This window comes from Procambarus clarkii, chromosome 33 (assembly GCF_040958095.1).
Source record: "Procambarus clarkii isolate CNS0578487 chromosome 33, FALCON_Pclarkii_2.0, whole genome shotgun sequence".
NCBI lineage: Eukaryota > Metazoa > Arthropoda > Malacostraca > Decapoda > Cambaridae > Procambarus > Procambarus clarkii.
In genome coordinates this window covers 30,606,250-30,618,159 of record NC_091182.1, presented here as the reverse complement: position 1 = coordinate 30,618,159, position 11,910 = coordinate 30,606,250, and the positions used below count along the sequence as shown (strand labels likewise).

Sequence of the window (11,910 nt, the reverse complement as noted above, 5' to 3'; positions counted from 1 at the left end):
ATTAAGGACAACACTCTTTACCGAACTTTTGACAATTTCTTCACTATATTAGGCTGCCCGTCCTAATAAATGAAAGACAAATGCTCATTAATATAGCAGCCAAACGCACATTTGCATGAAAAACATTGTTTTATATTCGACTCATGACTCCAACACTTCGGAAACAGCTGCTTCCTGACGACATTGGTTCGAATCCGTTCGAACCCTAACGCAACAAATGTTTCAACCGCGTTAACAGAACTAGTGCCTAATTATGACAAATATGATAAATAAATTATTTTTCATTTTGAAAATTCCTATTATGAATGAACAGTATGTTCAAACTGATAAATGCTAGTTTGTGTTCGACCGCTGCATGGAATGGCCTTGGCCTCACGTATTTCCAACTCCTCTGATGATGCGATGCAAATACATATTATTCTCAAGAAAACTTGAGCACTTAACTATATATCTCAGGCCTTGCTATGCTATTGTTCAATGTCATATTGAGTCTGTAAGACATTACAATAATAAGTATAGGCCAAGTTCCTTGCCCTATACTTGGACAAGAAACTCAACTTCAGCACCCATACATAACCAACAACATCTCAAAAACAGTTGGTATACTCTCTAAAATCAGATATTATGTTCCAAACTCTGCTCTCCTCTCACTATACTATGGGCTAATTAATCCCTATCTTACATATGGTATCTGTGCATGGGGTTCAACCTCTGCAAACTACCTCAAGACCATCATCACCCAGCAAAATATGTTATCAGAACAATAACAAACTCTGCTTTCAGACAACACTCAGTCCCCTGTTTAAATCCCTAAACATACCTCACTCCACATATTCTCTTGTGCAAACTACATTTACAAAACCCTAGTCTGAAACCTTAAGTGCAAACCCTGTTCTAAAATTCTTCAACGACACATGTAATAGAACACATACTCACCACACCACAAATAAATAACTCTGATATCCCCAAAGCCAAACTTATTCTGTGTAAACACTCTATGCAAATAAAGGGATCTAGTCTATGCAACTCACTCCCTAACGATTTGAAAACCTGTCCAACTTTTGCCTTATTCAAAAATAAAACCGAAAAGTACCTAATTTCATCTTTATACTTTCCTACCTAATGCTTGAAGCTCGTACTATATCTAGCGCTACCCAATTTCCAAATATTTATACACCTATGCCATACAACTTTACCATTGTAATCATTAATGTTATCGTATGTGATGTTATACACATACTTTGCTACATAATATCTTGAAATATTCCTCAATTTATGCTAAAATGTATCTGTGGATAAACCTTAAATGGCCTCTGATTTGAAATACAAATCGATGTTTCTGAAGAGGGGGGGGGGGACAAAGAAACAGTTGCGCAGTGCGCCCGCGCAGGTGCGCGGGAAGTCCGGGGCCATATAAATTCCTGGGCAGAGAGGGGCTCGCTCTCTCTCCACCCGACCGTCGCAGTACTCGAAACTGAGGTAATTAGGTATTCGTTTTCATGTCAATTTAGTGAACGGGAGCCCGCTCCTGTTTTGGTGATTTACGTTCCTCCATTAACTAAACGCTTACTTAGATAACTGGTTATATCCTTAGTCTTTCAGTCATGACGTGTATTAAGACTAAAGTTATTCCTCAATTTAGCATTGAGCAAGCCTCTGGCTTTAGATTACTCCTGCACTTGATTTACGAGTCGATTACCCTCGGCAATTTGTTACTGCAATTTATGCATTGCGTTTGCTCCGTTTTATTTAACTTTGTGCCCCAATTTAACTGTCGCTTTTGTCATTGACTTTTAAGTCGGCTACGATGTGCTAGTTAGGTTATACTATGGTGTCTTTCAGTCACGATGTGTATTAAAGACTTCGTTTATTCCTCAATTTAGCCGGAAGGTATCGCGGCTTCCCAGCCGACGTCCTTCCTGCGAAGAGTTAAGCCGGCGATGTTTTCAGTTTTATATTTATTTGGTCATATAAATATGAGGCCTCCCAGCCCGCTGGTTTATCCAGACGTGTTGTCTGCCCGGATGTCACAGCGGCCTCCTAGGCCGCTGGTCGCAAAGTTCCAGCTGACGTTGTGCCTATTTTCACTCCTTTTCGTTATTGTATTTGGTTGTATTTACCTCGGCTCGGTGTTAATCCCGTTTCTCTAAAAGTTATAGTCCAGCTTTATTTGGAGCATACTTTGTTTTGCAATTTATTATTTATAATTAGTTATAATTATAATTGGTTTATAATTTATTTACACTATTTATTAAAGATTATTCATATTAATATAATCTATTAGTTAGGCTTTTTTCCAAATACGTCCCAGCCGGTGTTCCTGCAGAGGATGGGACAGCTGGTGGCTCGGCCGAAGCTGTTGCAGCGGCCGCCCTCAGACTCGGCTAGTTTCAGCAGACGATGTTACAGCTGCTAACGCCCCAGTTCCACGTTAGGCTTCCCGGCAGCCGATGCTTGTGAAGCTCCAGCTGAAGCGTTCCACCCGACGTTGCGCCCATCAATTTATCACTTTTCAGTTTTGTAATTCTCGCTTTCCAACCTTCATAAATTGTTCCCGTTATTTTCTGAGATATATTCGTCTTTAGCCTAAATTGTCTTGCAGCTGGCCCTCTACTTACCACTAACGTCTTCCCTGGTGGACAGTTGCCGCTATTTTCCTCCCTTTATCAGATGTTGATGCTCCAGCTGTCGATGTCCAACTGCAGGTGCCCAGCTCCGATGCTCCAGCCGCTGATGGCAGGATTTTGCAATTCAACATTCGGCAACGGTCGTAAAGTTAATCTCTTATTTTGCACAATTTTTACTATTGGTGTTTGTTATACACGCTATGTGAATGTGGGTTTAAGGTCCAGGTACTACCCACGTGCATAATTCTTTAACTTAAAACCCGTGCTTATTGTATTTTAGTTATTAACTAAGCCAGCTAGGTTGTGCTAGTTGCCGTGTCACAAGCCTCGTGCCTCTTGCTTCAGTTTCCCTGGCTTCGCATTTACCACTAGCCTACTCACTTTATTTCCGCTCAGGATGCTTTGTCTTGTTGCATGTTTACTTTTACTGTTTACAGTATGTTTAACTTCTGCTTTGCCTTACTTTAGTAAGTAAAGTCAGTTAGGATGTGCTAGTCGCGGTGTTACGGGCCCTTGTCTCCTGCTTTAAGTTTCTGGCTCTGTAAATTATTACTGTTATTACGGGTAGCCTTGCGGCATATGTTTTCTCCTGGTTATGTGGTTTATCATTTACGGCCTAAATGTTTACATTTAGCCTATCACAATTTAATTCTTCAATTGATGCCCTCCCAACGCCAGCTGCAGGTTTTACTTCCAGTGGAAATTTATGCTTGTTCGCTAGACTTAAAAGTTGTTAGGTAAGGCGCTACTCGCCGTCTCGGTTATCTCTTAACTTAAGCCTTGACGCCCTGGCGTCGTGCGGTCCGCCGTTTTGGAGATTTATAATTTATATTTGTGAACATTTTTAAAATACATCTTATGATTGCTAGACTTTCAGTTAGAGTTGTATTACTTCCGCAATTTATAGCATTGCTTACGCCTCATGCCTAAAAAATTTTATTGGACTCGCAATTTTGATTCGTATTTAACACGGCAAATTTTCCCGCAATTTACACTTTGCTTAAGTTTCACCTTTAATTTGTTATATTAAGGGACTTTCAATTAGGATTTGTATTAATGTATTGCTTTGCCTCTGCGCCATTAAGTTAATTTCAGCTAGGGTCCCCCCATTTTTTCCCTCTGGTTATTTCGTCCTATTACACTAGTTTCCCTCATCATATATTCTAAATTTTGAGCATTATATTTGCCCACCCATTCCTCGTCGTTTCGGCAATACATTAAGATATATTTGGAATGCTACAGAGAAGTTTAGCATAGCCTCGCGCACGGTGTCATGCAAACTGGCCATTCGGCCTTCCATACGGCAAGCATAAGCCAGTCGGTCGCATGATGTCGGCCACCATGCTGTTGGTCAGCAGTCAGCCAGCATGTTGGCCATACGGTCGCTAACGTTCTCTGGCCATCCGGCCTTCTGGGCTAATTTACTCTTCTTGTTCCTTCGTCATTGTTTCTTACTACGTAATGGTATTCTATTTAATTTAACCTCGTCTATCATTAGGTTAGGGGCCCTTACCTCAAACTGCTATTTCTTCCCCTGTGCTCTGCCCACTGGCGCACAACGTCGGCTTCTTATGTTCCCTTTTTTTTCTCCCAGCCACGACAAGCCAGAAACCCCCCCCCCCCCTCACCCTACTGCGGCGAGGAAGAGAACGCGAGCCGGATATTCCTCTTATCACCCTTACAACGCACGCAGCGGCGCTGGGATGCAGCCGCCCAGGGCCTACGTTAATACTATTATCTTCCCTTATTTGCTGGGCTATATTGTAGTATTATTCCGTATCGTTACTGTCGTTCCAGTATTATTTTATTAAGAATATAAATTATGGTTTGGCGTTGCTTTCTTAATTTCTTCCATTCTGCGGCACTTGCCGTCATCGGTTATTTACGATATTACATTGTATTCTTACATTGTACGGTTATTTAAGACATTGTATTCTTATTATCCTTATTACAGTTACTGGATGCCAGTTCCCTGCCGTAGATTTCACTTTGCTCCTGTTCTAAAAGATGTATCCGAAGTTCACTGCGTACTAGCTGCGGCTTGCAGACGCTCATTAACACAAGACTACACTCAGCGGCCACTTAAGGCAGACTCCTTGGCTCTATCACCATTGGCTCTATTCAGCTCTTATCACCCGTCTGGAGGCAGAGATGGGATGGAGACCGAAGGGTAATGTTCCCCGCTCACATTCTTCATCCGCTTAGGACACAAGCATGTTACAGATTTGGCTTTAAGAATTGGTTCTTATTCCATTTTATTGTTTGTATATATTGCTTTGTATATACCCGTTCTTGGTATGTATTTATATTATCAAGATTTATAGTTTCGTATTATCTATTATCCCTGTTTATATAGTTGCTTTGTGCTTCCTTGCTGTTCTCCTACTGGCTTTCTCCCACCTTTGCTCCTAGCAAAGGTACTTCGCCCTTCCGTTTGCTGGAAGATTCTTAGAATTGTTAGCCCCCTTCATTTCTACAGTATAGTTATTCGGAAAACTCTTATTCATCCAGGATTGTTTAATTAAGGAATCTCTTAATTCCTGCTGCTGGGCCCCCTCCCCCCGTTTTTTTTTAGTCTCCGTATTGTTTCAGCTAGGGTTTACCTCTCGTCTGTGCTCTTGCCTGTCACGATAACACTGCATGCCGCTTCTGCCCACCCTTACTGCCTTATATCTTTCAGCCCGGGGGAGGTGATCTACGCGACAAAGTCGACGCACATTCCGACTGGACCAGGTATCGTTTACATGGTCAGGAATCAACACTCTTCGGATCCTACAAGCACAGCGCAGGACGCACGCATACCCTAGCCCAGCGAGCGCCCCCCCCCCCCGACAAGTTCTACCCGGCCCGTGCCCCAGTGAACAGGCAACACTTCTCCAGGGCGCTTAATTCGCGCCGCCCTCGCAGAGCTAGGCTCGCCTCCAGCCGACCACGCCCTTTTACCTTTAGAATTGGCAGGGCCACTCGGCGCTCTTGACGGGCTCGCCAACGGAGATAATGGCGGGTCCAGCAACCAGCTGAAATCCCCAGCCGACTACGTCCGGGACGTTGCTCTGCCACTGAGGCCTCCTAGCGGGCCTCGCCCTTCGGGGGGGTCCGGCCAGCTGGCCTGCGGTGGGGGTGCAGCGCCGGTCCCAAAGTGTCCCGCTGTCCACAGCTAATCCTTTGCCCAGTCTAGGTGCTAGTAAGTCGGGAAACCCTTCTCCTTATTCCTTGGCGGCCGGCCTCACGCCCTGGGAAAACTTCTCCCATTTGTCATATCAGTTTTCCCCAGTCACTAGGTATTTTCTGCCCGCCTGTTAATTCTAGGATTTTCCATTGTCTTGGTCGGGCTCCGTTAAGTGTTGTCTATACACTTTCATTTCCCCTTTGTGTCCTGACTGTTATACCTAGTTCTAATTACATTTCTTCTGCCATTAGGTTTCTGCAGAACGTGTTTGCCATGTCACTAGGCTATGCGTACTACTACGGGGTACATTTTAAGTTAATTTAGTCCTCGGACATGTTACATTTGTTAATTCCTACTTACATTATTTACATGTTCTGCAGAATTTAATTTACTAATAAAATTTAAGCCCCAATCGGCCTGTCTTTTTCCTCCTGGTCAGAAATATGAATAGATAGATCCCACATGAGCATATAATTAGTACATGTTTTCAAATATTAATTTAGGCAAAGCACATACACAAAGTTCAAATTCAAAATTCAAAGTTCTTACATTCTTGTATAGCAACTAGCACACGCTGCGTTTCAGGAAAGTCCTTTATCTTGTATTCCCGGAATACGACCCGTCAAATCGTTTAACACCCAGGTACACCTTTTACTGTTAGGTGAACAGAGCCTACAGTTAAGGATTGATGCCGGTAAATCCTCCCCGGCCAGGATTCGAACCCAGGACAAATCGCTCGCGAAACGCCTGGCCAGTGTTTTTATTTATTTATTTATTTATATAAAAGGTACATTGGGAGTTAACAGAACATAGAAATGAAGTTGAATTTACATTCTTGTAAAGTCACTAGCACGCTAGCACACTAGTACTAGCCTCATAGCACTAGCACGTAGTGTTTTACCACTACACCATGGAGACTGCAAATGGTGTACCCCATACCCATCCTGTGGGTGGTGGTGGACCCCATACCCATCCCTTGGGAGGTCGTGGATCTCATAACCATCCCACGGGCGGTGGTGGACCCCATACACATCCCTTGGGAGGTGGTGGATACCATACCCATCCCACAGGCAGTAGATTCCATACCCATCCTGTGGACAGTAGTGGACCCCATACCTATCCCTTGGGCGATGGTGGATCCCATACCCATCCTGTGGGCGATAGTGGACCCCATACCCATCCCATGGGTGGTGGTGGATCCCATACCCATCCCGGTGGGGGGTGGTGAACCCCATACCCATCTGAATCCTAAGTACAATCTCCCAATCTTGAGCACTCCAGGTGCAAACGTTGTGAATAGGAACTGGGTCATGATCTCACTCGCTACATTACTGAATGCTCCTTCATTAGACCCTTCAGACCCCGCCTGGCATGTTCATCTGAAACATAGCAATCACTAATATTAACACTCACGTTCTTTAGGATCTCCCTATAACGCACCCCAAATTTGCTACCGATGGCATGGCCCTGTATCACTTACCATCCTGCGACAAGGTGATGGGGGGGCCATTTTAGTATCATTGCAACCATATTCACTCTTTTGTTCTTGATATCCTCATTATGCATCCAAAGTTTGCCAGTGGAGACTACATTGCTCTGTATGACTAACCATTCTGTGTGATGGGGATTTTTAAAATTACGTAGCTAGCACTCGACACATTGAGATAATTGTCGTTTAAAAGCAGTAACTCTATAAAGACTGGGAATAATTGTATTAAACAGCAACACGATCTGGTGTCAATTTCACACTGAGTCTGAGAGTAACACTGTCAAGTGCTCGAGCAAGGACAGTGTCTGGGAGGGACACCATAGTGACTATGGACAGTAGTGTCTTTGAGAGACGCCATAGTGACTGTGGACAGCAGTGTCTGGGATTCAATGGAGTGACTATAAGGAGAATGGAAATTGCAAATTGAAATATTTTAGTCACTAACAGCTTAGTATTGCCTAATCACTATCTCATTATAGTCAATTCTATAACTCTTTCACGAGTCTTTAAATTGAATAAATGTGCCGTCTTCAGCAGTTATGTGTAAGCATGGAAAATATTGTAGGATACTAAAATTATTCTGTTGCTAATGTTTATTGCTAACAAAGTCTGGACAGACAGCAAAGGATGGAGACTTTTGGAACGGCATTTGAAGAACATGCTTCTGGGAACACAGATGCAATGTTTATTATTTATTCATCAATGGCTATATATTAATGATGATGTTTTAGTAAAATTTATGAACTGCATTTCCATGTTATAATTTTTCTCAGTTCAAAATATATATGTAAAGTTGCACTGGTGAAATTAAATGGATTTGAAGTACCTTGATGACATTAATACCTGTATAGCTATTAGCTTAGATGTAATAATTCTCAAACAATTGTTTAACAAATAAGTACAATGATGTTGAAGTCTTTATATTGAATATTCAGAGGTTCACATAAAGAGAATATAGAGGTTCACAATAACAAACTGTAGCCGTATTAACAACAAAAATTATAATCTGAATGAAGCAAGTAGAGAAAACACGTCAACAGTATTTATGGCATAAATTGGTTTGATTTTGGCCTATCAACCACAGGAGGTTATTAAGGCCACCATAAGAGCTTACTGATCAACCAGCAATTATACTTGACCCCTGAACAAAGACTAGGACTGGAGTGTATATACACCAGGAAGCAGGGTACACCTCTTGGTGACTTAAATGTTAAATAACATATTACTATATCAGTCACATAGGCCAGAAATATATATAGAAAATTCAAATTAAAAATCGGTGATATTTTCACATATATATATATATAAGAATCTAGCAAAAGTTACTTGCTTGATTCTTATTAATAATAAACTGGGCACGAGTTCCACAAAATACTGTATTGGTATTATTCTATCAGTTGTATTAAATAATCAACAGGGAATGTGTCACTTAACAAAATAGTAATGGCTCTTTAATGCTTAAATTAATGACTAGTGTTGAATAGGATAAACATTTTGTAGCTTAAGATGTACAATATGTGAAAATACAAAATGTTCGTAGTACTGAAAGCATCAAATCCTTTCAACACTTTCTAAATGTTGAAAAAATAATTCCTCCAATTTATTTCAAGTTACATATTACAGTAAAAACTATAAAGCAGTACAATGGGCTACTTTAAGTACTGCACATAAAGTTTTAAGATCATTTTTGTCAGTTTTTATCATCCAGGCATAAAGCACTTGTGAATAAGTACATAATAAAGTACTCTACAATACTGTGTAGAGTATTCTGATTGTATTATGTCTGCATTTTGCTTTAAGTATAATACAATCAAACAGGAAATAATATGGCAGGATAAAATAGCACCTAATATGGTTTTTACAGCAAATTAAATTCCACAACAGAACATCAAAGAGTGTAGCATGTTTTGTTTATTTTAGTTTACACTGTTGGAATTCCTTATAGAAACAACTTGTAATATGAAAACACAAAATTATAAATAAAAAAAAGTAATGTAATGCTTTAAATAATAACACATTCCTCTGTAAGAGTTTGGCCAAAATAAAGCAAATATCAGTGTTCAATCCTGATAAATTAAAGTTGATCTTAGAAAAAATAAATCGTAACGTGTCAACTGTCTGTCAAACACTGAAAAAGAAATTGAAAAAATAACACAGAAGTTGTTTCTAGTGCAAACTTAAGAACTAAATATTTCTCCTTCGAAGGGATACAATTTATGGAGTTAGCAGAGCGAAGTATACAATTATCCCTATCCAGAAACCACAACGTAAATAAATTATAAATGAGAAAATATTCATATTTAATAACAGATATAACTTAATTATACATATCTGAATTTCAGACTGCAATGATACTTTATTTATGTAAAGCAAAAATAAAAAATTATTATACACGCTCCACTTAACCTACAATCCTGCTATATTGTGCGGGCACGGATAAATTGATTAGAAACATAATTTATTTGATACCCCATGCATTACGCATCATAAGGTCAAAATAGGCATCTTGGTCAATAGAAGCACTAACTCCAGCGTAATAGTCGTAAAATTCATCCATTGTTATCTATAAAAAAATATAAAAATATATATTATTAGGATACCATAATACGAAACAATTCAGAAAGATAATAATTCTTTATTTATATTTAAAAGACTATTGTAATAATAATATGATGTCTATACATATATGTATATATTAAAATGTCTTGTTGCAAAACCATTACAGTACCAATATGCGCTTATAATCAAATTCTTAATAGAAATTAATAGTGGAAACTTTATCGTCACAGTTTTGCCTTTGTGCATGTGATGAGATGAAAGATAATCTAAATTTTGCTTTATTAAGAACATACGAAGGTAACTGCAGACGGCCTATTGGCCCATACGAGGCAGCTCCTATTTTTAGCCACCCAATCTCATTTATATATACTGTATATGTTTAACCTACGTTTGAAACAATCAAGGGCTCCTAATTCTATTATGTTATGTGGTAATTGGTTCCACAAATCAACAACCCTGTTACCAAATAACTGATAATGATATATTAATTTTATTACAAATTATGATAACATAAATGTTCAATGACTCACCTTGCCATCAACAGACGTATTATTCTCAAACTTCTTTATTACAGTATTGAGAATCTGATCTTCTGTCATCTCTCCAGACTGATACTTGGGATGCTTCTGAACAGAATATACTCCCTTCAGATCGTCAAGAGTCACTACACCATCATCTGTCTTGTCTAGCTTGTCAAAAGCCATATCTACTAGCTTCTTTCTCCTGTCATTCATTTTGGGCTGTGCGAGATATATATATATTATGAGTCACAATTATTATACACATGTTAAAGTAAAGCTAAATGTCCATGTTAATATTTGTCATCTTATTTTATATTGTAAACCAGATGGGCTACACGGTGGTGTAATACACGCTCAGGACACTCACTCACTCACTCACTCACCTCTCACCCCCCCATCCCCCACTTCTAAGGTCTCCTTGTACATGCCATCTCTTTCTGCCCTATTCATAGTAACTCTTCGGGACATCCGATCCCTTGATCGTCGTTGCCCCCAAAATCCACACGAACACAGTAACTCTCGCCCTTACACATTGTTTTCATCACCGTATGAAAACAATGTGTTAGTGACAATCTTCACACCCTTCCTGACTCCTTCCTAAAACTCGCCCTCCCTATCTCCCACACAAGCTATCTCTCCATCTTTCCCCACAGACATCCTCCCGACCACTATTTGAGAGAATATGAACATCTAAGAGACATTAGAAATATGTGTAGAATAATAAACCCCACATTGTTTGAGTTAGGAAAACACTATTTGTCAAATATAGATCCTGTTCTGAAGAGATTTCCCCATTTTGCACCCGCATGATAACGTAAGATTTTCAGGGTTGACAATGTTAATGTTCATTTTTGAGAAGTTCACTTGAGATAGTTAAGCAAGTCTCTGCTGTGTCTGGGTACAAGCGACAGGATGAACAATCCAGCGGGTTTTCTTCCTATTGGGGAGTGTTGTACATGCTGCTATGGCGGTATGTCCGCTCACAGGTTGAGTGGCGCAACCCAATAAACTCGCTCCTCAAGTATTTTACATTTTAAATTCTCACCTTACACACCTTACCCACCACCCCCACACGGGCACACACACCTACCCACCACCCACACATACACCTACCCACCACCCACACATACACCTACCCACCACTCCCACACACACCTTCCCAATCGCCCCCACACATACTATCCCTGTCTCTCGTATCACCGTCGCCATTTTCATTACACACTGTCATCATCACTTGCCATCTTTAGTTCACTACATGAAACAGGATAAATGATATATTGTTGAAGGTACCTCTATATATAATTTTAAAGGCAAATATGGTAATGTTACATGAAGTGAGAGAGCCACTGCATCACATATTCGAAAACGGAAAAGGTGTGGTTTAAAAGTTTGAAGGTAGTTTGGGTAGGGTAGGGTAGGGTAGTAGGGTAGTAGCACTTATACGGCAAGAGTTGTTGGCTGACGTTTGTTGCAAGCAGGTCGCTGTTGTTGGTGTGTGGTGTGCCGGCTAGCCTGTGGAGCGGCTGGCGTTATGGCGTAGTCGGT

General features: G+C 40.4%; 1 protein-coding gene and 1 long non-coding RNA gene across 3 annotated transcripts in view; one reads left to right on the top strand and one right to left on the bottom strand.

Moving 5' to 3' along the window:
- The first annotated feature begins 1,335 nt into the window (after nucleotides 1–1,335).
- Nucleotides 1,336–6,208, top strand: LOC138370884 (uncharacterized). The gene is made up of 3 exons (XR_011230253.1): nucleotides 1,336–1,479; nucleotides 4,582–4,797; nucleotides 5,308–6,208. It is a non-coding gene; the product is annotated as an uncharacterized lncRNA (long non-coding RNA).
- Nucleotides 6,209–7,860: 1,652 nt separating this feature from the next.
- LOC123765294 (crustacean calcium-binding protein 23) overlaps nucleotides 7,861–11,910 on the bottom strand; it is a 50,059-nt gene continuing 46,009 nt past the window's right edge. For both annotated transcript variants that reach the window (XM_045753843.2, XM_045753844.2), the window contains 2 exons: nucleotides 10,375–10,584; nucleotides 7,861–9,848 (listed from right to left, as the gene is read on the bottom strand). In XM_045753843.2, coding sequence (XP_045609799.1) covers nucleotides 9,744–9,848; nucleotides 10,375–10,584 — 315 coding nt within the window. In that variant the 3' untranslated portion in view covers nucleotides 7,861–9,743. The remainder of the gene's footprint in view (nucleotides 9,849–10,374; nucleotides 10,585–11,910) is intronic.